At 35.4% G+C, this 25,999-nt stretch overlaps 1 protein-coding gene across 1 annotated transcript in view; it reads right to left on the bottom strand.

Annotated features, from left to right (window-relative positions):
• Nucleotides 1–25,999, bottom strand: part of LOC131031686 (ferredoxin-dependent glutamate synthase, chloroplastic) — a 268,749-nt gene that overhangs the window by 40,239 nt on the left and 202,511 nt on the right. The window contains exons 18-31 of the mRNA XM_057962794.2: nt 20,227–20,342; nt 19,846–20,043; nt 19,480–19,590; nt 18,836–19,075; nt 18,520–18,618; nt 15,234–15,329; nt 14,920–15,117; nt 14,721–14,795; nt 14,177–14,305; nt 13,954–14,052; nt 9,057–9,199; nt 8,736–8,829; nt 8,413–8,651; nt 8,241–8,319 (exon numbers count right to left, since the gene is read on the bottom strand). Coding sequence (XP_057818777.2) covers nt 8,241–8,319; nt 8,413–8,651; nt 8,736–8,829; nt 9,057–9,199; nt 13,954–14,052; nt 14,177–14,305; nt 14,721–14,795; nt 14,920–15,117; nt 15,234–15,329; nt 18,520–18,618; nt 18,836–19,075; nt 19,480–19,590; nt 19,846–20,043; nt 20,227–20,342 — 1,916 coding nt within the window. The remainder of the gene's footprint in view (nt 1–8,240; nt 8,320–8,412; nt 8,652–8,735; nt 8,830–9,056; nt 9,200–13,953; nt 14,053–14,176; nt 14,306–14,720; nt 14,796–14,919; nt 15,118–15,233; nt 15,330–18,519; nt 18,619–18,835; nt 19,076–19,479; nt 19,591–19,845; nt 20,044–20,226; nt 20,343–25,999) is intronic.

Below are 25,999 nucleotides of genomic sequence, written 5' to 3'. Positions count from 1 at the left end.
AGTATAGCAAAGGGTAGACAGGACTTTCAATAGTCAAGTCTTTGAGCTTGATATTGCTGTCCCGTCCCGAAGGAAGTGACTGAAGTCTTTGCGCTTTCAGAAAACTTTATTTCCTTTCTCTCATTTCACTTGAAAGTAGTTACTGCTGTTCATATTCAATCGCTATCCTTTTCTATGAAGAGAAAAGGATATTCACAGAAAAGGATATTGTCTTTCTTGAAGAAAGAAGGAAGACTGCTGTACCATCCTATTTTTATTTTAGTTTTAGTTAGATAGGGGGAGCCTTCCCTTAATTAGGAGAGTTTTTACTCGTGTGCTGTGGTTGAAACCACAATTTTGTATATTTCCCCAAGTGTACAAAATTTTCAACCAACATATATATAAAAGAGATCATTGTAGACATTTGATATAGGAAATATAAGTAATAAGGAAAATATTAGGCAGACCTATTATGCGAAATATAGATTAAGGGGTATATGTAAAGAACAGAGCAGGAACCGGTATTGAATCTGGCATTGAAGATGCTATTGTAAAGCAGTACAAGATATTGGATTTGTATAATCCTCATTGTAAGTCAGTGAGACTTCCCATTGAGCAGTGAGCTCTAGGCAGTTGGCCTTCCTGCATGTGTAGGCCCCTATTGTAAGTAATATTCTCTTATTGGCCAGTGAGTGAATATTGTGGGTCACAAATTCCATCGAGGTTTTTCCCACACCGAGTTTCCTCGTTAAAATCTTGTGTTATGGTGTGCTTTTCATGTGGATGATCTTGATTTTGTTTATTACATTATTTCTTGCATACCGGTACACTGTTATATTATGTTTTGCATGTTTTAAGTTAAGAAATTCTATATACCGGTCAGATACTGATTCACCCCCCCCTCTCAGTATCTGTGGGATTCCTAACAATAGGTTGCATCCATTTCCACTTTACCAATTGTTCTTTAAGTGAACATGTGACATTGTTTGGATTGTCATACTAGATATATGTAATGTATGCTTGAGCTAGTCACTGTTGTGTGTAATATACCCAACAATTTTTTTCAATTTGTTTCCAGTTACAATCACAACAAGAACCTATTAAGGTTAAGAAATCAAGAAACAATAATGCTGAAGTTGTAACCCTTCCACTTTCTGATCACCAAGTGCCCAATATGGGAAGGTGAGAGTATACGTTGTTGAGGGGATTGTTAGCTTCAAATAACTGGAAATGATACAATGCTCGGGCGGCAAGCCAACCCCTTCCACTTTTCAGTTGGATATGGAGAAATTGAAGATCACTTGGCAGTAAACCAGCCAAGGATAATACAAGATACTGAAGAATAATCATTCTACCGCTTATGCAGTGGGAGGACTAGAAATGAAATTTACTATCAACTCCACCACTTATTCAGTAGGAGGACAACATTACAATCAACTCAACCGCTTATGCAGCGGGAGGACACTATTACAAAATATTCAAAATAAGCGGCTAAGTCAGCCTCTTCGACTTACGTAGTGGGACTACAAGCAATAATCCAAAAGATAGCTGTTAGTACTACTAACTAGCTTTACAATGCACATTATAGATTATCAATACATGAAATATCACTATCCCAAAGATAGGCGGCATAGCCATCCTCTTCCACTTATGCAGTGGGACTAAGAAATAACATAACTTTGTTGTTAGTACTACTAACCAGCATTACAATCATATAGAATGAAGAATCAAGTGCTGATAACAAGTCCAACAGCTGCAACAATAATAGATAATCACTCCCAAACCAACTTAGACTACTCACACCAAAAAGCTCTTCTAACACACAACTATGAAATTCTGAAAATCAATAATGCGCACAGAAAACATGCAAACCAGCAAGCTACGAACACCCCAAAATGCTCATAACTTCTCCAAATCAACTCCGAATGACACAAAAACAGAAGCAAATGAAAGCTATGACTAAGGCGATGCAACCAGAGACTCAAACCTGCACCGCGAACACCAAAAACAGCCAACACGTAACCCAAGGCAGCCAAGAGATGGTACAACCCAGCTGGAAAGTTCGATTTGCTGCCAAAAATCAGACAGAACACCAAATGAAATGCCAAGGTAGAAGAATGATCGCCCTCCAGATACGCTTCCAACGAGCTATTACTATTACCCAGAATAATCGATTGCACAGGCAAGGAGATATGATCGAATCTTCGCTTCGACACACCAAAAACCAGCAACACTGAAATCCACACCACACTGAGAATCTGAAAATGCACACTAAAATCGAACCACACATTCAGAAAATCCAATCACAGCTAGGAGTGATGTCTCACACTCGAAGTCTGTCAAGAGCCCTAGGAGGTATTCACCCTCAAAGATTGTCTGGAGTTAATCCGACAACATAACGGTGTAAATTGTCTGAGATGCCAAATGAGAAGCCCAACACTCTCATTTATAGATTTTGAGGACTCAAATTCAAATTCACATTCCCTCCAAATGAACGCCAAACCCAAATGCACATTCACTTCACATTACTTTGAAATTACATTTCATTTCTCCTTTCTCCAAATCAACCTTCTCATAGGAGCAAATATTTTTTATAAAAATGACATTAAAATCATAATGTGGCATCCAAGGTAAATAAGTGAAATATATTATAAATTTAACTTATTTCTCCATGAGGCGTCCATCTTGCCTTATTAATATTTCACTTTATAAAGTATTTTTCCTCAACAATAAATTGCCCAATATATAATTAAGGAAATGACTTATATATGAATATAACTTAAGCAATCCCTTTTAAATAAATCGTCCAACCTTTGCCTTAAGTCATAATTTAATTTTAAACACCATTTTTCATCAAATACTGAACCTGCCAAAACAAGCTCCAAGGATATGGGGAAACAAGCTGAGAGAATTGTCCTGCCTGAGGAACCCTTGCCAAGAATAGCACCAAAAAAATGAGGGAAGACCAATTGCTCAAACTGACCTGCTGGAAATAGCCATCTGAACAAGCCTGCTGACAATCCTGCTAAAAATAGAACTGCTAAAAATAGTACTTACTAAAAATAGCATACTGCTAAAAATAGTAAGTGTTTCCAAAGTGATTTTAACCACATTCTGAGTAGCCATTGCACTTACTAAAATAGTAAGTCTAGAAAAAGTCACCCGATGCAGATGCATGTTGAACCATCTTGAAGCTCTCTGAAAACCCAGAAGGAATCCGGAATCCAAGCTGTCAAACTCCCACATACACCCCCTGAAAATACCAAAGAATCCTGCTAGAAAATAGGAAACCCTAATTTCTACTCCTAACTAGCCTACGGGCCTCTGAAATAGGTTAACGACCAGTTGAACTAATCACTGCAGAGAAGGGGACATTACATTGTGATATACATATGAGCTAGGCACCACTATACTTGTGATGTGCATATGAGCTAGTCACTATTGTACTCATGATGTGTGTGAGTCAATCACTATTGCACTTGTGATGTGTATGAGCTATTCACCTTGTGTATATGTGATTTATGCTCAAGACAATCACTATGTATGATTTTGGAATTTGGTATGCTATGACCACCCCTATGTATTTGTGTATGTATAATAATACATCATAGCTTACACATATTATACAGTCATGATTTAAAGGTGAGATCAAAGATCTCATACAAGAATAGAGAATGAAAAATTCTAATATTGGAGTATGAACTGTGAAGCCTCTGATTTCCCAAGAGAGATATGTAGGCAAGATCATCACAAATGAATCCTTGAGGTTTAGGTCTAGGTCTAAGGATGACCCTAACCCGTGGAGCTTACCACTTTCATGAGTAAGCATATAAGGGGTGATGTTTAGTTGATGCCACCATAGCGAATGGAGAAGTTATGAAGTCAACACTTCTAAACTAGATAGAGAATGTTTGGTCAATTAAGTTGGTAATCATTGTGGGAAAAAAAAATGTTGCGATTGAGGGGTGGATTTTACAGTTTGCTGAAATTCACCTGCTCATAAGTCAAGTCCAAGAAAAAGGAGGAATTACATAGGGAAATTCCAGATATGCTACAAAGGGGATGGATTAAGGAAGGCTTAACTCCATATGTTGTTTTAACACTCACAACTTCAAAGGAGAATGGACCTTGAAGAGTGTGCGGGGATTCAAGAATTTTGAACAAAATCACTTCAAGTATTGATTTCCCTTTGTAATGTCCCCATTTTCAACTTCTCTTGTAGTGCAGTTGGTGCTAGCTTTCTAGGTTGGTGTCAACATGATCAGAGGAGTATTTCGATGTCACCAATGTGTTCAGATGGATTGATGGATATGAATGCCACTTTCTGGAGCGATTTTGTACAACATGTCTGTACTTACTATTTTTAGTAAGTTACTTTTTATAGTGCTATTTCAAGTATCTGGTCTCAGTCTCAGCTTTTCTTCAGCTTCAGAGTGCAGTCTTTAGTTTTAGGGCTTGGCAAATTTCCAAAGGCTGTGAAATAATATTTTATTATTTCAATTAAATATTTTAATAAGGTAAACTTTATCAGTTAAGTGAAATAAAGTGGACATCAAAGCTATGAAGGTAAAATAATATTTTAATATCATTTTATGTGATCTAAAGTGAAAATAAAATAAAGATTTAAATGATATTTAATGGGCAAAAAGGTTGACGTCTACTTGAGGAGAGATTAGTGAATTATTTAAAAAGGGAAAAGGTTATTATTTTATTGGAGTTCTAGCTTTCATTCTCTTATGTTGAAGATTATGATAATTTGTCTTTGGAGAAAATCCTTGGGGATTTGAGGGTTTACTGCTTCAGCCTTAAACCGTTCTAAAGAAGATTGGATATGGTGGTGAAAGATCCACCCTAGTTGATGTTGTGGGATTCGCCTAGGGTCTCAGCTTGTGTGTTGAAGGATTTACAAGATTCAAAGTTGAAGAAGTTTGGTAATTTGTGCTTCTCATTGAGACTCTATATATTGGAGTTCTAGCTTTCATTCTCTTGTGTTGAAGATTATGATAATTTGTCTTTGGAGAAAATCCTTGGGGATTTGAGGGTTTACTGCTTCAGCCTTCTGGACAGAAACCATTCTAAAGAAGATCGGATATGGTGGTGAAATATCCACCCTAGTTGATGTTGTGGGATTTGCCTAGGGTCTCAGCTTGTGTGTTGAAGGATTTACAAGATTCAAAGTTGAAGAAGTTTGGTAATTTGTTCAAAGGTTTTGCCAGGTTTGAAGAGGTTCAGTTTTGTGAAAGATTATTGAGCTCGGTGTGTGTGCTTTGAAGATTTTTATCTCCCTTTGCTGTCTGTTGTTTTTAAAGAAGAAATAAATTAATTTGTTTTCAAGTCTTGGTGAGTCAAAGCAGATTTGGGAGAAGAGATCAAATTCAGAAAAGACAAATCATGGAAAAGACAAGTTAGGCATCGATTTGAGGAATCACCTTATTTAATCTGGCTGCTTGCCTTACCTGGCCACAAACGCCACAGGAAATACAAGGGCTCAAAAAGGAAGTCAATTTGAAATGAAGAGAACATCTTATTAATTTAGTTTTAATGTGGCCAATCAATGTATGCAGTAATATTTCAGTAAAAAAATATGACATGTGAATAAGACATTCTTGGTCAGCACTTGAGTAAAAGGAGAGGATTTGAATTAAAACTTTGGTTGTGCCCTTTATCTTGGATGTCTGATTTTGGTAGTGCTGGAGTAAAAACAAAAAGAAGGAAAATTGCACATGTGTTAAAGAGCCGACCCTTTAAGAAGAATATAAACAAATTAAGAAGCTGTGGATATCATTGTAAATCTGGGCATGAATTTTGAAGTCTTTTGGGGCCGTTCTGGATGAACTTGGTTGGCAGCAGCAACGGTAACTTTCCTGGGCATGACCATTGTGCTGGATTTCATTTTGAGTCCTTGGTATGGTTTTTATATGCCGGAAGTAGTGGTATATGTCCAGCATGTGAGTAGATGCCTCTAAATTCTGAGCTTAACTTATTAAATTTGCAAGTCAACTACTTGGTGTGGCATGAGAGTTGGTCTTAGTAGTGTTTCAGCCAAGAGAGGAAGGAAGTAAGGTTGAACTGTTGATTGATAGATTGCTAATACTTGACAGTGGAGTCTTCTGCTGGTTGATTGCCTGTTTTGCCTTGCTGAGTATTAATTTCAGATTGGAAGGGTTGATTGTCTTTATGTTGAGTGAAAACTATGTGCTGGAAATAATGATTTAATCAACACCTGATTTATATCTCACTACCAAAGCAGCGTGGAGCTTATTTGAGGCATTGGGAGCTTCAATTTTTATGTCATTGTTGCTGGGCACTCAGGACTACAACTGTTTATAATGTGTGAAAATCTTATTTCTTGTCAACAATTTAATACATCTCTTGTTAACTTTCCTTTATGAATGTCAAAGTAATGAATGCTTTATGAAAATTTCGAAGACCCTCAATACAGTTAAAGACAAAATAAACCTCAAAACATCATCATATGCATGCGTATTGTTTGACAAAATTACATCAGCTGATTGTTTAAAAGGAATTACAAAAAAATGGTTTTCCAATTCGGGTTGGATGCTAGTATGCTTGATAGTTTAAATAGAGGAATTCAGTTTTCAACAGTTGATTTGAAATGTTGATATCACCATATCAAGATCTGACATGGAGATGAATGGAAAATTGTCTTCAAGCCTAAAGTGAGTATCAATAACTAATTATGCCATTTGGGCTGGGTAATGCTCCAGAGTCCAAACACTTGTGAAAGTTAATGGCTCAGGTCATCAGACCATATCTTTATTAGATTCTCAAGAAACAACTTAAAAGTAGTTGTTAAAACTGTCGGGGATGTAGATGCTACTAGAAGTTAAATTGAAATAGGGGATTGGTTTATGGTACATAAAGAAAAGACTGATTTAAGATATAAAAAGATTGGACTTTACAGAGTTCTGAAATGAATCAATGGCAATGCATACAAACTGAATTACCAGATGGACTAAACATTTCTCAAATCTTTAAGTTTTCTTGTTTATGTTATCCTATGACGAAGATGGTTGGGCATACGAACAAGAAGGTGCAGCAGATGCATGACAGAAACAATTGTCAGAAAGCGAACCCATGACATTTAAAACAGGGATTGGTTTATGGTGCATGTAAGAAAAAGACTAATTTCCTTTGGGGGAATATATCAAAGGAAAACATAAAAAGGTTGGACTTTAAGTGTTCTGAAAAAAATCAATGGTGATGCACACATATTGAACCACTAGACAGACTCGACATTTCTCAAACCTTTATTCTTATTTCTTTTGTTATTGTAAAATGAAGATGATAGGGCATTTACATTATAAACAAGAAGATGAAGCAGGAGCGCAACAGCAACAATTCTGAGAGTAAAGCCATAGAAATTGAGAAAGGAAAGTCTTAGAAATGAAAGTGCCTTGCTTTGGAAAGGTAGTCAGTCTCACACAATATTTGATGAGATAGAAAGAAAAATTCAAAAAGGAAAGCACATGGATTTCAAAGGATGAATGTCAAGGTTGATAAGTCTAAGTGAGAGTGCTCTGTTTACTAGCCCAGGGACAATGATGCTGCAGAATCTATAAGAAAAAACTGTAAACAATAAATTTAAAACCTCAAGGAAAATAGTTTTTATTTCAGGGTCATTTCCTAAAGAGGGGCAGCTAGAAATTTAAGGCAGTCTTTGGAAAACGTTCCCTAATCTAATTTAAGTTCATTTGTGTCCATCTAAACATTGTAGATGATATGATAAAAAACATGTATGTTATTGTTTTTTGTGCATAATGAATATATTAGGAAACTTAAGAGAAACAATAGGAAGAAAAAGGAGGCTTGGAATTTGTTAGAAAGGTTAGGGAAGTGTAGGAAATGCCTTTTTGTCAGCTTATTTATAAAAAATCCTCAAAAATAAATCATTGAATTTGCAACAGAATGCTAAGTGTTCTGCAACTTCTCATCAGTCAGTAAGTTCAGTCTCAATTTGGTTCCTCTCTAATCGTATTTGATTACAGCATTTTCTCTTTCATTTTTTCGGATATACCTCTGTGTACAGATTATATTTGTTTAAGGGGGTCTGCTGCCCCCATTAGACACCAATGAAAATTATAAGAGGAAAGGCTTTTTGAGGAGTTCTTCCATTGACCAGAATAATATTTGTCCACATCTAAAGCCCAGAATGCAGAAAAAGTAGCACAAGATACATACCAACCACATGCAATTTAATGCATGTATATTTTTAACACATCATGGGGAAAAACCCTTACCTTTGGAATCAGTGTATCATCTTCATCAAGAAGGTAAGCTAGACCACCAGTCATACCTGCAGCAACATTGCGACCAACCCTGATAACACAGAAAAAAGTGAGATTTGAAAAGAGAAATTATACATAGAAAGTGCAAAAGATCAAGTCGCACATGAACACATCAAAAACTCACTTTCCAAGGACAACTACACAACCACCAGTCATGTACTCGCAGCAATGATCACCAGTCCCTTCAACAACAGCTTCAGCAAGAGAATTCCTGACAGAAAAACGTTCACCAGCTTTCCCTCTGACAAAGAGCTGACCTCCAGTAGCACCATATAAGCAAGTATTTCCAACAATAGTTGAATCTTCTGGTATGAAACCTGTGTTTTCACATGGAACTATAACAATTTCTCCACCAGCCATGCCCTACAGTGAGAATAAACACATAAACTACCACCTTCAAAATTCAAATGAAAACAAAACTTCAGTGCAATGCAATTGATTTGATACCTTGCCAACATAGTCATTGGCTTCTCCCACAAGCCTAATGTTCATGCCAGGTGTCAAAAAGCATCCAAATGACTGTCCTGCACTACCGACAAATCTGAGAACACACAAATTATTAGCTTACTAAATTTTGTAATAAAGGACTTTCAATCTTGAGCCAACTAATTCAATAATGGCTATATCAAGGAATGGTGCTAAAATCAAAATGTGCACCTCTCAAACAAGGAACAAATAATCAAACTCCATACTCATCTAGTTAGGGACTTATATAGAAATGGCTTCCAAGTGATAATGTGTGCCTTTCACAAACAAAGAGCATCTTACGTTATATCAAGTTGTCCTGCAAAGCCTGTATCTCCATATTTTTTGGCAATGACACCAGCAATGCGACCACACACTGCACGATCTACATTGTAGATATTTACGGTTTTCCTTACTAAACTTTCTTTTTCTATTGCAACTGAAATCTGTACATGATGGAAATTTTTTAATCAATGCAACTATTACAAGCATAAATTAAAATAGCGAAATGATATGAACATACAGAATGCAATTTCATACGAGAAATATTCTCTAAACAGAACAAAGATAAGAAAACTCTACTGTAGCCAAAGACAACATCCTTCATACACCCAAAGGATAGTTATCTTATGAGGGTAATTAAAATCATATTGTGAATTATATGGCGAGGAAAATGATCAGACAGAAGGTATATGAAATTGATTGATGAGAGTTTAGTTAGAATTCTCTAGTTGAAAACCTACAGTCGATACATGCTAAGGCATTACATAGGTTAAAAAAGCTTTTCATTTCTGATTCAAATGAAGTCAATGTCATAGGAGAGAATTTTAAAGATGCCATTTTATCCCTTCGATGTATTTTCTGACCTAACCTTATTGTCATCTAATGGAATGTAAGAGGCATGTTTACCCAAACTAAGCATGAAAATAAAACCAAAACTAAACCCACAATACCTGCACTGCATGAACCAGAAACATACACAAAAACATTCATCATAACATAGCGTTTACCCTTGGGAAAACACAATTTGTAAGAAAGAAAAGATACACAAAAAACATTCATCATAACATAGTCTTTACCCTTGGGAAAACACCCAACCTCCAAACTTGAACCTATTGTTTTTCTTGCAACACCAATAAGGTTACAACATAAATGCAAGTCCGAGCCCTCTTAGGGACAAATCTAGAGTGATCCCAAAAACATAACAATACCTTGCATTAAAGGTCAATCCATGAAATCATGAGTGGTGAATAAAAAATCATGAACAACAGATGAGAAGTATGGTTCCCAAGCCCTCATGGATCAAATTCCACTGCCTCATTCTAAGTTTTGGTCATCAGCTAAAAATAGCATATTTCTTACACCTATCATAAGGTGTTACAACCACCTCACCAACTTGGGCATTCCATTTTGTCTCCATAATCTCCATTCAAAAATGCCATATAACATGTCATAAATGCATCATAAGTTGGTAAACAAGTCAAGCCAACAATGTAACTCCCCTCTTACATGCTCTCAAATGTGTCATAAAATCTCTTAAACCTCTTACAAATTTTTACATTGACATAGATGCTCTTACACATCTTACATAGCAAGAAATACTCTTCAAGACGTCATGCTAATGCATACACATGGTCATAGTGGGATGGAATTTTCCAAGAATGCACACAAATAATCAACAAATAATAAATAAATCAAACATTAAAGTTGTGAGGTGCACGACACACCTATCCCAATATTCTCACACTTGCCATATACCTTGCAAGAGCTGAGGGAATATCAACACTATCAACAACTTGCTAGGGGCTAAGAGGCTCGTATACTCGCTACACCCCTTGAATTTCTCTATGTTCCAAGGCACTTTTGGGACAGGGATGAGGATGGGGGGATGACAGGGGCTGTGTTTCAGGGACGGCAGTCCAAGGGTCATTTTTGGGGGATAGATGATCTGGGAGTAAGAGAATATCAAATTTTCTACAAGTCAATGAACAGCAATGTAACAGCAGTAAATGATGTCAGACGATGCCTGCAAAAGCCTGCATGCCAACCACATTCTGAAAAAAAAATATTTGTTTATACTTCTCACACTATACCAGTGGATGGCAAACACACCTTTAATACTGCAAGATTGACTTTCAATTAGCACTTCCAATCTTGAATCAACTAATTAAATTTTTTATGTTGACTTCTCGTTAAACAATCCATTTCATCGTTACTTATCCTAGGGTTATACTGCACAAATAAACTGCTATTCCATGAGCAGACTTTTTTGGTATCAATTTAGGTTTTGGCATCTCTTTCAAAAATTCCTTACCCAGTTCTTTACTTTATTTAATCTTGTCTGTGTGAATTATAGATACAGCATAGGACCTACACTCCAAAATTTTATTGAGCTTTTTTAATCTCACTTATTCCTTTTTTTAGTGTTGTGAAATGTTTCAGTTTCGGATCAAAATAGAAACATCTGCTAGAATTCAAATACAGAATCCAGGCTCTCAGACTTCAACAGTAGCATTTGAATTTAATTTCATTCTTTTGTTCTCAGTTCTCTCCAGAATTTAACACAAAGACTGGAAAATAGAACCAAGGCATTGTAGGGAAGAAATGAAATTGAAAGATAAAATCTATTGGATGATTGCTAGCTCATATATACACTTTTGCAAGAAAATAAACATCTATACAATCCATTTCCTTCACTTGTGTCAGTCATAAATTTAGACACATTACCTAGTTTTAATTTTTATCTCTGAAATGTGACCACCATTCTGATAAGGATAGCCTAATGCTTGACATTACTAACATAGAAATGCTTATGCTCTGTATAGAGAGGTATATGATTCAAATTGGAGTAACTGAATTTAATGCCCCTACTCCAGTAAGGTCAAACAAAATTAATTTTAATTAGAATTTTCTAGCATTGATGTCATGTCCCTTTTTCTAAAAATAACACTTACTAAGTTCCCATTGGCAAAAAATAGTAAGTCAACTAAGATGGGATACATTTGGAAAGATTATTTATTTAATATTCATAATGTCTCCTTTCCAAAATCAGCACTTTCTATTTTTAGTGAGCTCGGCTTTCCAAAAATAGTAAATCAGGACTTTTAGATAAGACAGGAAAATAAAATCCTTTTAGGTGATTTAATCAAATCAACAATAATGGTTTATCATCAAAGATATTATTTTGAATTTTCTACTCAAGTGATGGTGTGGGTTCTTGGAAAGTCTTATTTTAGCAACATTTTGAATTCCATTGCCCATTTGACATTTGTCGGCAAAAGGTAAGTTTACTTGGGAGTTGTAGGAGTTTGGAGACACTTGGAAAGACGAAAGTTTCCTTTCTTTGGGAGTTGGATTTTTGGCGCTCATTTTGGTTGGAATTTGAATTTGAAAGTGATTTCATATATGCATGGAGTTGGCTCCATTTGGATTCTTTCTATCTTGTCATTTTCAACAGGCAAAAGCTAATTTCCTTCAGAGGTTGGTAAACCAAAGAAAGTGAAATCTCCAAGGCTGATACACCAGGGAGATAGAGGCTTGCAGGCAGTGTGTTTACAGGTCTCTAGTGGCAATCACATTCAGGGGTTGCAGTTGTGCTTCAAGAGATTTTTATGTGTGTTGTTTTGGCAAGGGTTGTAATAGTTGGTGTGTTGTAGTCTCTTAGTTCATTTTCAGATTTGTATTGCTGGTAATAACAGCATATATTGTTGTTCTTGGCTATTGTTAGACATTAATTTCATGCATCTTGCTATTGTGGGGAAATGCGAGGGAGAGTATTTTGGATTTTATAGTGGATTTGTGAAGCTTTAAGCTCCATTTTTTTGGAGTCTATTTTGTAATTCTTCATGGCAGATTTGTAGACTGTTATAAACATATTTTTGCATGCTATTATAATGCCCAAATTTCTGCAGAATCGTATTCTTGTGTTTTTATGAGGGTTTTAAGTGTTTATAAACTCATTGGTGCAATTTTTGGCATACCCAGTTTCATTATTTGGTTGCAAATTGTAAATCTGAGTTGGGTTATTGAAATTTTGTAAATTTGATACAAAATTGCAGCAAGAGTTATTACAATTGACCTCTATCCACAAATCCCCATCGTATTCAACAAAGCAACAAAAGGTGCCACCACTTCCTAATCCATAGATCAAAATACAAAAGTCTTTTTGAACCGATAGTTCAAAAACTCAAATTCGGTAGAAACTTGACTGGAACAAACATGGAAAAAAAATTTTAAATTAAAAAACACAAATTTGTAAAATAACTTCAAAGCATTATTAAAATTGAATTTAGAAAAGGTCAAAAGTAGTTTTTCCCTTCATTATAGATAAAAAATTCAATTCACACAATAGTATCATATGACTATAAATTACATATCCATATCAATATTTTAATATTCTAGAAATTTAATTCATAGAAAACATAGGCTAAAAACATTTTTTTTTCACTTTTTATAACTAAAATGGGGATTTGGGTATTGCAGCTCGTAATGGAGGTGAGGGGCAGCACCACTCATGGAGGTTTGGGGCTGAGCACTGAATGGGGTCAGGAGGCAATACTGGTTTAGGAGAGAGACAACAGAAGGGTGAAGGAGCAGCATGCGTCAAGAGGCTTGGAGTTAGCATCCTTAGCATGTACCTTGGTATGATACAAGATGGGGCGAGGGGCAGAACCCCAGCTACCAGGCCCAAATTAACGTCTTTGAGACCACAGGAAGCTTAATGGTGCATGCTATTTTCATAGCATTATCACTTTTAACTGTCAACAGTAAGACTGTAAGACTAATATTTTTCTTGGGTAGACTAATTTTTCTGTGCCTGGTGGGTTTTTGCCATGGATGCACCAGCTTTTCATGAGTTATGCACAAGTTTTTCAGTGATTACTTGCCAATAACTCAATGACAAGTTTTGGGCAAGTAGCTTGCTGGGATCTGTTTGCATACAAGTACTCATACATCAATGAGTTACTCACCATGCTTTTTTCATCTATGGTTGAACCCATTACCAAGCTAATGTAAGGACTGGTTATTTTAACAAGCACTAAGACAAGCATAGATTATAAAGGAATTAAAAGATAGCGGCACAGGTTACAGTTATGTTAAGATTTGGCCCAGTATTGAGTTCAGCTTAGACTTCATTACCATTAAAGAACAGATGATTTCTGTTGCATCATCTAAGGAAAAATAGGGTTTAAAATTTCACCTCAGGATCCACCAGCAAAATATCATCTAAAACAGGTCCATTTGTATGAACTTCTTGCTCTCTTATCTTTGTGCTACTCCATTTTGGTAGCCCAACATTCTAGGTAACAAAACAACAATAAAAATGACATTAGTAATTTGCATCAAACATTTATACATATAAGAAAGGCTAAAAAGAGGATACTTCTTTTAACCATTTCTTGGCCTAGCATAAAGATACATACAGAAAGGATGTAACTTAGATCAAGTTGCTGGGTCTTCATGAGAGAGATATGTCTTGGCCTTAGCAAATCTGTTCTTCCAATAATATCATCCAGCTTCTCATATCCTAGCTCTGCTAGAATGCCTCTAACCTGATAATGGGCATTTCTCAGCAAACTACTATGCTAATAACAACTACTAGTATCTTCTAAAAGAGCACAAAAACTATAAAAGATATACTGCAGTGACAGGAACAGTTCACAAATAATCTGGAGACTTTCTGAAATTCATAAAATGAGAAATTTCCAAGGATGAAGCTAAAAGATACAGAAAATAAGCAGAACTCTTTCAACTGTTTACACTGCAACAGAAAACTTTCAATCAGCAACTTTGAAAGTTCCCCTAATCTTGTCCAGCTCAAAAAAAGAGTTCACTTGCCAAAGAATGTGTTCAAGCGCTAAGATGTGGCTTAATTTAGCCATGATTGGGAATTTTAATTTGTTCAAGAACAAACAGTATGGGCAGATGAAAGAATTAAGTATTAGCCTTTAATATAAAGGAGCCCACCTCTTCTGCAACATACAGGAATAAGTTCACCAGATCTCCTGGGACCCCAGGAAACCGTGCACGCAATTCCTCCCTCTACACAAGAGAAAAATATAAAACATATATATAATCATTAATAGAAATGCAAATAGATATAAATATAACATTGAGGTTTAACCTGGTAAGACAGTAAAGTCTAATCATTTGACGTCCAGCATACCTGGCTAGCAACTCCAACAGGGCAATTGTTTGTGTGGCAAATTCTAGCCATTACACACCCAGTAGCTATCATAGCTACTGAGCCAAACCCATATTCATCTGCACCCATGGCAGCTGCTAACATGACATCAACTCCACTTTTGAAGCCACCATCAACCCTAAGAACAACTCTCTCACGCAGCCCATTCTCAATAAGTGTCTGTCAATGTGCAAAAAATTAAAACTAAATTTCAACAACAATTCTAAAAACAAAAGAAATTGCCTTCATGTTACATTTGAAGTTGCTGTAACAACACCTGGACAAATACAACTTACCTGATGAGTCTCTGTAAGACCAAGCTCCCAAGGACCACCAGCATGTTTTATAGAACTTATTGGACTTGCTCCAGTGCCACCATCATGTCCAGATATCTGTAGATCAGTTATTATTAAATTAAGAAACAATCTGAAACCCGGTATCCATAAATAACTATAACAATCAAGTGATTATGATCCTGAGACTACATGAATAATTTATGTATCTCTGTATAGTGATGTTTTCTATCTGATAAGTAGCGTGACTAATTTAATACAGTAAACAAATTCATTACAAAATTGAATGCAATGGAAAATCTGGTTGCATCACAGACTGGTTTCCTTGTTGCTCTGATGCATGACAAATAAATTAAAAATGCAAAGTTTTAAGCACTAAGATTCTAAAGCGTATTGGTTGTACTACCAAAGCCTTATGGTGAGGACAGATGTATGACCATAACCAAAGGTATATGCAATCCTTTGTAAAAAGCTATATGACATTCATTGCCAGCATTTATCAAGAATTTGCACACTAATTAATGACTCCATCCAAGTCCACCATATATCCTTAGGATAGGTAGGTTACCAACATTCCCTCCAAAAGAGTTAAAACAGAACAATGTTGATTCAGCTGCAATCTGAAAACGTCTCCACCACCAATCTCTTTCAATTAAGTTTAAATGACAGGCCTGCCAGAAAATTGATGCTTCTGGAGGGCTATTCTTGAGCAATCAGTAGAATACAGCATTTTTGAAGGAATAGTTCACCAATCTATTGCCATTAATGCTAAAGCCTCATGAAATGGCAATTCTCATACATAATTGCAACTTATCAAATGCCACAACTATAGACAAGTCAGAATTGTTGGTTTAGGTTTAGAAGTTGTACGACTTGTGGCTCAAGAACTACCCTGAATTTATTAGGTGCTTATATTCCAACAATGATTTGGGAGTAAATAATTAACTATTAGCATGAGTGTGTTGATGATACAAGGATGACACCAAATTACCAGAGAAAATGCCTGTTTGCTTTATCAACATAGGAATGATTGCATTTGAATCCTTGTTTTCATGCATGAGATTTGTTGGAGAGCCTAAAGATGGCCATTGTCTTTTGAGCTTCATCTTCTTTCTTCATCTTTCTAATTATCTAAATATAACCATCTAAAGATGGAATCAAGAATTTGAAATTCAATGTAAGGATTCTTAATGGATTTAGAGTATAAACCATCTCAAGTCATAGCCATGTCATTAGAATTGCCTTGGAAAGGAAGAGGAATCGGGTTGAGGATCTAAGGTAGGTATAAGGGCACTGCTACCTCAGAGAATACATTGATATTGATCTGCATCGGATAAGGCATGGGTCCAATCATCAGAAGGAGAATGATTTTGGTTTTGGGCATGAACAGGATAAGTTATGTGGCAAAAGAACAATGATCGTCAAACCCAGACACACTACAAATGTAAAATACCCAAGCAAGACAGACAAAAAAAATATAAATCAGAGAGATGTCACTTTCCTAGTTTCATGTTCGATTCACAGAAGTTATCCAAACAGAACTACACATCTTTCTTCGCTTAGTGGCTTCCCAAGGTCATGTTCAGACAGAAAAAAGTAAAGAAAATATGGGCTCAAGGATTTTGTGATTAGCTTGATTTGGATGATTGGCTGCTTCTTGTTAATGGAGAAGTTGCCTTTACACACAGGCTCTTTGGGGCCAGAATTGTTTGGCCTACTCATAGTTTATGTTGACAGTCTAAGTTAGTGAACTAGGAGGTTAAGATAGGGTGTGATTGAAGAACAGATTGGCTGAGCTGCTGGTCAACCATATTCTACTTTGAGACTGTGCAACCAAGTTGGATAAAGAATGAGACTTTGAATAAATCCTACCATAGAATAGACTACAATGACAAACTCGAAAGACTGGGAATAGATGAAAAGAGTAGTCATGTTCAGAGCAATGTCTCTCAAAATTTAATCTAAATGCTTGAAACTAAAAACTAATCTAGCACAAATAATAAACAAGTCATGCAAGAATCCTTGGCAGTATGTTCCACAAGAATGTGAACAATAAAGATCTAGATTCTACTCTCTAGAGTCAAAACAATCAATGAGATGGAAATAAACATGTGTGATTAAACTATGCTAGATTCATTTAAACAAATATAGAAAGCCCAAGTCTAACTGCAACATGACAAAGCATGAAAGGAAGCAATGGACATTTTTGTTTATCTGTTTTTATGGCAAAGTCCAAAAAGCTAGACACTACAATTTAGCTCAAGAATGCTCTGAATTTATCAAGGAAATCTCTGGAAATGACTTCTAAAATATGATGCCAAAAATACCATTGCTAAAGAAAAAAAGAGCAACTAAGCTTCTATAACTTGGAATAAGCCAATAAAATATACAAGACTACAGGCTAAGAGGAGATTGCAATGAAGTAAAATGCAGAGTACCTATGGCGCCTTGTACTAAGAATGATTTGTATGTAATGCTAAGAGTTATGAAGTGAAGGGACATCCAGAAAAATGATTCAAACAAATAAAAAGTCTGGAATATACAAGATACAATGTACCATACAGGTCCCACTGTCTAGTAAAATCAGCTGTATTGGAACAAACTCCAGTTTAAGAGCCTAAGATTCACTCAACCCTTCCAGTGAAGCATCTATAAAACAAGAATTTTTCTCTACTTCCTCTCTCATCTGTGTATTTTCTTTCTATATTTTCATAATACCTACCTGCTCATGAAGTGACACAGTCACACACTTAATTGAGAGAAATTGGACTTGTGCCTTTATAGAACCAAATGGATGTACAAGTTAATCCAACACTAACTTGTGCCCCCAGTTGACTTGGAAAGCCCTCCATCTGTCCTTCATCTCCTGTTGGCAAAAGGGTAACAACTACTCCCATAGAGGTAGTAAGTATAGCCAGATTCGCAAAGGATACCACTAAATAATCTGACGTGGAAGCATTTATGTATACCACCAGAGAGAGAAAGAGAGAGAGATGTTTATTTATATATATTCTTCTTGCACAAACACAGTAATGCTGTATCATGTATGAAAGTTTCTTCTCTTCCTCTTAGTAAATTAGCTTAAGAACATTAGTTGTCTTTAATATCTGAATTATCCCAAAACATCCTACAAACTTAATTCTAGTTAAATTTACAATGTACATCCATACTAACTAGGAAAGAAACTAAGAGATGTTGACATTTTCCTAAACTATATTAATTTAGATATGCTACCTAGATATCTACGCTATACTGTGACAATAAACATTAGAATTTATTATAACCACACCTGTATTACATCAGCATTTCCTTTTGCAACTCCAGAGGCAACAGTTCCAATCCCAGCTTCTGCTACAAGCTTGACAGAAACCTTTGCCTTTGGATTAACCTGGCAACCATATTCCAAGTCATTGCAGATACTGGAAAGAATAAATGACTGAACCAAAAAAAGCAACTTGAATTTTAGACAAAATCCAAAATTATCACACATCAGTTTTGGAATTTTCAATCATTCTTATCAATATGTATCATTTAATTTGAAGAAATGTTTACATGCTAAGCCATCCAAAAATAATAATAGTGCATATCTCCCAATTCAAAGATACCTGATGCAGGTCAAAGATCAACTGAGCAAGATCCTCTATAGAATAGATATCATGGTGGGGAGGGGGTGAAATAAGGGGTACACCAGGTTTGGAGTTACGTAATCTTGCTATGTAAGCACTAACTTTCTTGCCAGGCAGCTGCCCTCCTTCTCCTGGTTTTGCCCCTTGTGCAATCTTGATCTCTAGCTGTTCTGCATTTACGAGAAATGTTGGGGTGACACCAAAACGTCCAGAAGCAACCTGAAAGCAAGGCAACATGAAACTAAAATTCAATTTTGCAATGTCTTTATATATTTCTGAGGTATAGCATGGCAGATCAGATCAAAAGTGCTGTGATTCATACACTGATTTAATAAAATAAAAAATAAAAACAACTAGAGAAAAAAAGGTGATTTTAAGATGTATTAGGGTGCAGCATCACCAAAAAGACTAAAGAATTCAAGCATGTAAATTTAATCCCATGTTTGGTAATAGAAAGTAAGCTATACATGATTCCATGCAGTTTGATTGATGGCATTCTTAATGTCAACTACATGCTAAACCATGAAAAGTGGCAATGTCTGACTCACTAAGTGCAAAGACCTAAAAGAATATTAGAAATAAGGACAGACATAACAATCACTTGAAGAATATTAAAAACACACCTGTTTTATTGCACTAGTGGCAGTGTCTCCATTTTGAAGACCTTTAAGGTGCGGTAATGTGGGTGAATATCCATCAACAACATCTGATAAAGGTTTCCAACGCACAGGATCCTTCAAAGAAATAATTCTTAATGTTACACTACTATTTTCTCTGATTTAACAGTAATAAACAAATTATATAGAATATGCTCTAGGATTTTACAGAATCATTCTAAACAGGAATCATAACTACAATGAATATTGTGATTAACATTCTGACTATTACAAGATTTTATGTACAAGTTCTCATTTAAGAAGAAATAGAACATTCTGACTATTACAAGATTTTATGTACAAGTACTAAACAAAGAAGAAATAGTGACTAACCTCTCCCCCTTCCCCTGAGTTAGATTTTCCTCCGACTCTGTTCATTGCTATTGCAATTGCTTCATGTGTTTCCCTTGAAATAGCTCCTAGTGACATGCCCCCAGTGCAAAAGCGCTTGATGATTGTCAATGCATCCTCCACTCTTCCCACAGGAATTGGAGGTCGGTCACTTTTAAATTCCAGAAGGTCACGAAGTACCTGAGTTTAACAAATCACTAAAGTATGTGACTTGCAGATGAATATTCCAATTTTAAGAGAGTGTTCTCCTGTGAGAGATTTATTCACTCCGAATTTATTGAGCTTTTATTTACTTAATGATTGCTCTTTCCATATAACAAGAAACAATACAGGCTTATTGAAACATATATTGAAACAACATACATTCACTGGTCGGTTAGCAAGATGCTGTTGGTAGACTGCAAACGCATTTTCATTCTTCTGTCGAACAGCTTTGTGTAGCAATTTTGACATCTCTGGGTTATTTCCATGATATTCACCTGCCAGAATGTATACCATTCTTAACCATCCAGATAATAGAACAAAAATTTCCAAGTAAAAAGCATTTGAAGACCATATTATCATAGTAACAAATTAAAAATAAGAAAGAGAAAAGTTTGATGAGATTCTGTGAATTATGGAAAACATGCCATACAAAGTCAGATGTCCCAGTGCAAGAACAAACAATTAATATAGTAGTAAAAAGATGATGAACTGATTAAAGGTATAGCTTCACCAATACATACACAATATGTCACCTTTACACAAAACTTAGTCTCAATTAAAAATCAGAACTCCAAACACTAGTGCTTGCATATGATAATATAAAAAATGTATTGAGTAGTCATGCTTGGCATTCATCATATAGGATTAAAAAAGATAAAACCCAAAAGACCTTGTAATATTTCTACCACATTGACTTGAAAGAAAGAAGGATCCAACACAAAAAAATTTATCCAGCAAGATGACCTGACATGCATACAACCCTCCTAAAATTCGGGGGAAAACCCATCACATCTATAAACAGTCTGTAAGATTTGATGATTAACAACACTCTCCATGGAGTCACTCACTGTTTAACTCAAAAGCCCACGATTCTCATTGTAGCACATTGTGACTACACTTAGTGCTTCAGACCCTTTCAATAAATGGATAGCTTAATTAAAACATTGGAACTCACAGGCCCTACCACTTAATAGGAGATGAATCCTAATGCTTAAACTTGTTAAACTACCAAAAATCCATTGTATATTTTATTTATTTATTTATTTCTAATCATACTTATGACAAGTAGGTGAGATCCTTGCAATTCAATGTAGGAAATATAAAAACTGAAACCCTAAGGAACCACCATACGTCCTCATCACCATTGATTGCCAGAACCCAGAAAAATGCATTTGGACATAACACAAAAACATGGGACAAATGTGACCACCATGAGGCTAGGCCATTAAGCCATCATGTACGTATGCATATAACACCATTGCCACCTTCAACAACAAGTTTGGAGGGTATGCCTTGAGGCTTGGCTGCTCGGACTTATGCGTCACATGAACTCTTCAACCATGCATTGTGCAAGCATCATGTTTTCTTGGAGCCAATATTCATAATTAAGTGATAACAATGATAAAGATATCAGTAATAATACATAAAGGCGAGGATACCAAAATAGTCTAAAGGCTAGGCAGGTTGGCCTTCATTTATAGACTCCAATAGATGTACAAAAGCAGGTTGTAATCCCTAATATCATCTTCTTATTGTAATACAAATATAGCAGATATCTGAGCTATAATTTGAGTACAATGGCCAAAAAATAGTTCTGAAGATCTTTATCAATTATCCTTACACAAGCCATCCCATAATGATTTTCCACAACCCTAAGCCTTAATGATCTAGGATTCTAGAGTGCTTGATGCACTGAGATCGTGGGTTGATGATAAATATCTTTGGTGGATATACAAATTCTTCTTCAGGATCTACTATTCAAGGATTCATATTAATTTGTCCACTTCACTCTGTTAAGCTACAGCATACTCCAGAATAAATGGATCAGGATTGGGTTTCCAATGTCCCTTCTGAGCTAACATAAAGCATTTTCTTTTGGATCAGAAAACCCCTTTTGCAGTACAGTGACTACATAACTCTATTATACAGGTAATCCTTAATAATTGCCTTGTCACAGAATGCATACTTGCCACCAAGTTTGAGATTCGGTCATTGCAGCACTAAGCACTTTGAACTCATGAAGTACCACAAGACTGGCTTGATGAACACTTAAGTAGTTTCTCTAAAAATTATAATTAAGTAATTCTTGCAGTTCCTTCTAGCACTCTGGTTAGCTATTAAGCTTTGTGTGCTTTTAAGTTCCATTGACCTAATTTGCTCATTGGACTTAAATATAATTTCTTCATTTCTCTTTTACTATCCAGACTTTCATGGTCCATTTAAAAGACTATTTAAGCAGTAAGAGTTCCAACTGCATTGTCAATATTGATATGTACCATTCAATACAACTTCAAAAGATTTCATTGTCCCTGTTGTACCAGGTTATTGATTAAAACTGAAATTTACCAGTCACCTCCTATAGTGATTTATAACATTTGGCCAAGTAAAAATTTTATATTCAAGAAGTTAGTTTTTGTCATCAATAATATGATCAGTTTAAGACATTCCTGCTCTATTTCTTCTACATATTATACCATTTGATCAAGTAAAACTTTTCTGTTCAAGAAGTTAGTTTTTGTCATCAATAATATGATCTGCTTAAGAGATTCCTGCTCTTTTTCTCCTACATATTATACCATTTGATCAAATAAAACATTTTACGTTCAAGAAATTTTTTGTCATCAATGATATGATCTGCTTAAGAACTCAGATCAGGTGCCCTTACCAAACCCTTGAGTGTTTTCGTTAGACCTTCTACAAATAGCACTATGAGCCTCTTCATCACTGAAAGCCTCTAAAATTCTGCCACATAATGGTCAATTGAAATTTATAAGGTCAATTGTGCTAATTCTCTAAAATGAATCTCTAGATCCTTCATATCAAACCTCTCCATTAATCTCTAGCTGAACTCTTCAAGAGAAGTAATCAAACTGTGTCCTCGAGTCACCATACCACATTATCACCACTCATAAGCCACACCCTCTAGGTGAAGGGTTGTAAACTTGATTGCTTCCCCCTCATACATGGGGTTTAATGAGAAGTAGGTATCTAAATTTTGCAATAATGCTCTAGCTATACAATTACAACCATTTAATCCATCATAGGTAGGTATAGTGATCTTTCCCAACTACTATTGAATATCTCTCTAGGGCTGATTTTAATGATACCTCTTTGCCCTCATATGCCCATTCCTTGTTTTCATCACATACACACCATGAACAACATGTCATGACTGATTGCTGGGTTTAGAGCACTATACTTTGCATGATACCTTGCCATGTCATCCTCCCATTTTGATGGTAAATGTTGCTATTATTCAAATCGATCTTCTTCCTCTCCTTGCAAAAATCTGGCTTGGAATATCTTGGTTGATGAATTGATTGGGACTCCATCATTGCATGAGGGACATCCTTTTGCAACATTGGAATTAGATCTCCCAACACTACATTGCTGATCCATTCCTCCCAAAGTCCATACTATTTCTATCATAGACACTCATAGTAAATTGAAAAACTCTGGCCATCTTCCTGTTTCTATTCTTGATGATCTCCTGGATGTTAACTTCATTTCTATCACTCATGGCTTGTTTTTGCCTTTCTCTTTGCTGGTATCTGATTTCCCTATCACTCTTTTACATGAATCTACATCACACAATCCCACAAACTGGCAAAATTAATTGAACAAATCTCCACCTCTCATAAGTCTAGACTAGCATCAACATTAAGAAACTTCCATTTTCTGGTGTCAAGGTGGAAAATCTCCACTAAGGATCAAAGTAGAAAATTTTAACTGGTTATCAAAGAATGGAGTGAAAGCAAATTGAGCTCTGAAATAAGCCAGCATCTAAGAATAGAGAGGCAGTAATTAAAGCATTGGATTTTTCCTATTTAAGTACGAAGCCTCACTTTATATTCACATAAGTTCGAGCTTCTTTGATGCATCAAACCAAGCTGGCATTTTCATTCTTTTTGTAGGAAAAAGTTCAGGTTTCAGTGCCATCCAAGACAAGGTAACCAAGGCAGCATTGTTAAAGCTTCTTCCTCATCATATCTCATCAGTCTACGGCACTTTGCCATCACTTTTGAGACACAAAATTGACAGATGCAAGTTAATGAACTGGGTGCTATTCTAGCATAGCCAAAAGGACAAATCAACATTTAAGACTGATTTTAAATCAATTTTCATCAGTTTCCAGCAATTTCCTTCATCTTTTAAGTGCTCTCCTAACTGCTATAATGACTTAACACTTGCCAACTCGCTGCTACAGTAACTGTACATGTAAACTACTCTTTTTGACTGTTATAGTGATAGCATCATTGCAAAATCATTCATTTTCAGACTGTCTCAGCAACTCCATATCTCCAAAACATTATTTTCTTTGTTGTAACAGTTGAGAGAAATTTCACAGCATGGAGTTGTGTGAAGACATCAAAGAGCCCAAAGATTCAGTGGTAAATGGTTCATTCCATGTGCAAGATACAGTACTAGGAAACATAAACATCAGACTTGAAGATTGAAGATCATGTGAGAGCAGGAAGTAATTTAGCTCACAAGCTGGTTGAAAGCGGACTTACACAAGCAGCATCCTTTCCTGTCATTGTTCAATCCTTGGACTTGGTGATAGCTTATTTTTGTCAGTATCAAGCAAACATAGCAAAAAAATTTTTTTTCTGATAACAAGGTTATATGATGCCTAGGTACAGACTCCATCGAGTTAGCCTTCTGTTTGCAGCCCTATGAAGAAACACAGATTGTCAATTAAGAAGATTGTAAGCTCCAATGGGAAAGCTAAATTCTTAAGTGTCTGTGGTTAACTGTGCCAAGCAAAAGACATGATTATTTACCAAAATTGCTATATAGAAGCAGCTTCAAGGAAGACCTATCAAATATGATTAACATGCTGAAATCGAGTAACAGATGCAGCGAAGAAAACTTTTGAGCAATTTCTAATGGTATTCTTGGGAAGATCTAATTATGTTATTAGTCAAATGGATGAGTTCATGAAGATTAATATCAAAGTTGGAGCTTTTAGGCTAAAATTGCAAAATTATCAAGTGCTGGTCATAAGAAGCAGAGATTTTGTGAAACTTTAACAAATAAAGGAAAACCTCACTCTCCACCTCTCTGTCTCCCAATCTAGGATCAATGAGCTGAATCTAAGAGAGTACAGGAAAATTGTAAAATGAAATTTCTTGCTGACCAATGTCATATTCGGAAAACTGCACTCATACAAAGAATTTCCTGCTGATCAATGGCCTATTCAGAGATTTTTCATGATATCTATTTTTTTTTAGTTCCCAGTAGAATCTTCCTTCTCTCATTCCAAGAGTTTCATTTTGGATATCTTATTGGCTCATAAGAGTTTTTGTCATGTCCCCTTCTTGATCGTTATTTATAATCTAAATGAAACAATTATTATTATAAATTAATATAATCAACAAATGATTATTTGAAATTATTAATATTTAGTTATTAAATATTATTATTAATATTTATTAATATTTAATTATTAAATATTATTATTATTATTCACAAATTAATATTGAAAATTATTATATATGTGAATCACATTTTATTATTAATAGAATTATTCAGAATTTATTAATGTGTGCATTACTTATATCAAAATTTGTTTATTCAGAAAGCACCGATCAAATTACCAATGCATTAGGCTGTGTTTACGAATAACAAATTTTAATCAGAAAAGGCGCGACTCAATGGGGACTTCATATTCTTTAGGAAGGGTCATAGCCAGTCAAAGAAATTAAATACCTTTGACCACCTTCCTCCAAAGAAGACACACACGGAAGAATAAGAAAAGGAAGAGAATATGGGAAAGACCAAAAAAAGTCATCAGCAGTCTTGGAAACATTACGGGTATGACTATGATGATTGTTAACAATATCATATGGTGCTAATACAATACAATTAATACTATTAATAGAATTTAATATTGTTAATACAATTAATATTACTAATGCAATTTAATATT

Source organism: Cryptomeria japonica, chromosome 6 (genome assembly GCF_030272615.1).
Source record: "Cryptomeria japonica chromosome 6, Sugi_1.0, whole genome shotgun sequence".
NCBI classification, from domain to species: Eukaryota; Viridiplantae; Streptophyta; class Pinopsida; order Cupressales; family Cupressaceae; genus Cryptomeria; species Cryptomeria japonica.
The sequence above is the reverse complement of the archived record's forward strand: the minus strand, read 5'-3'. Positions and strand labels throughout refer to the sequence as shown.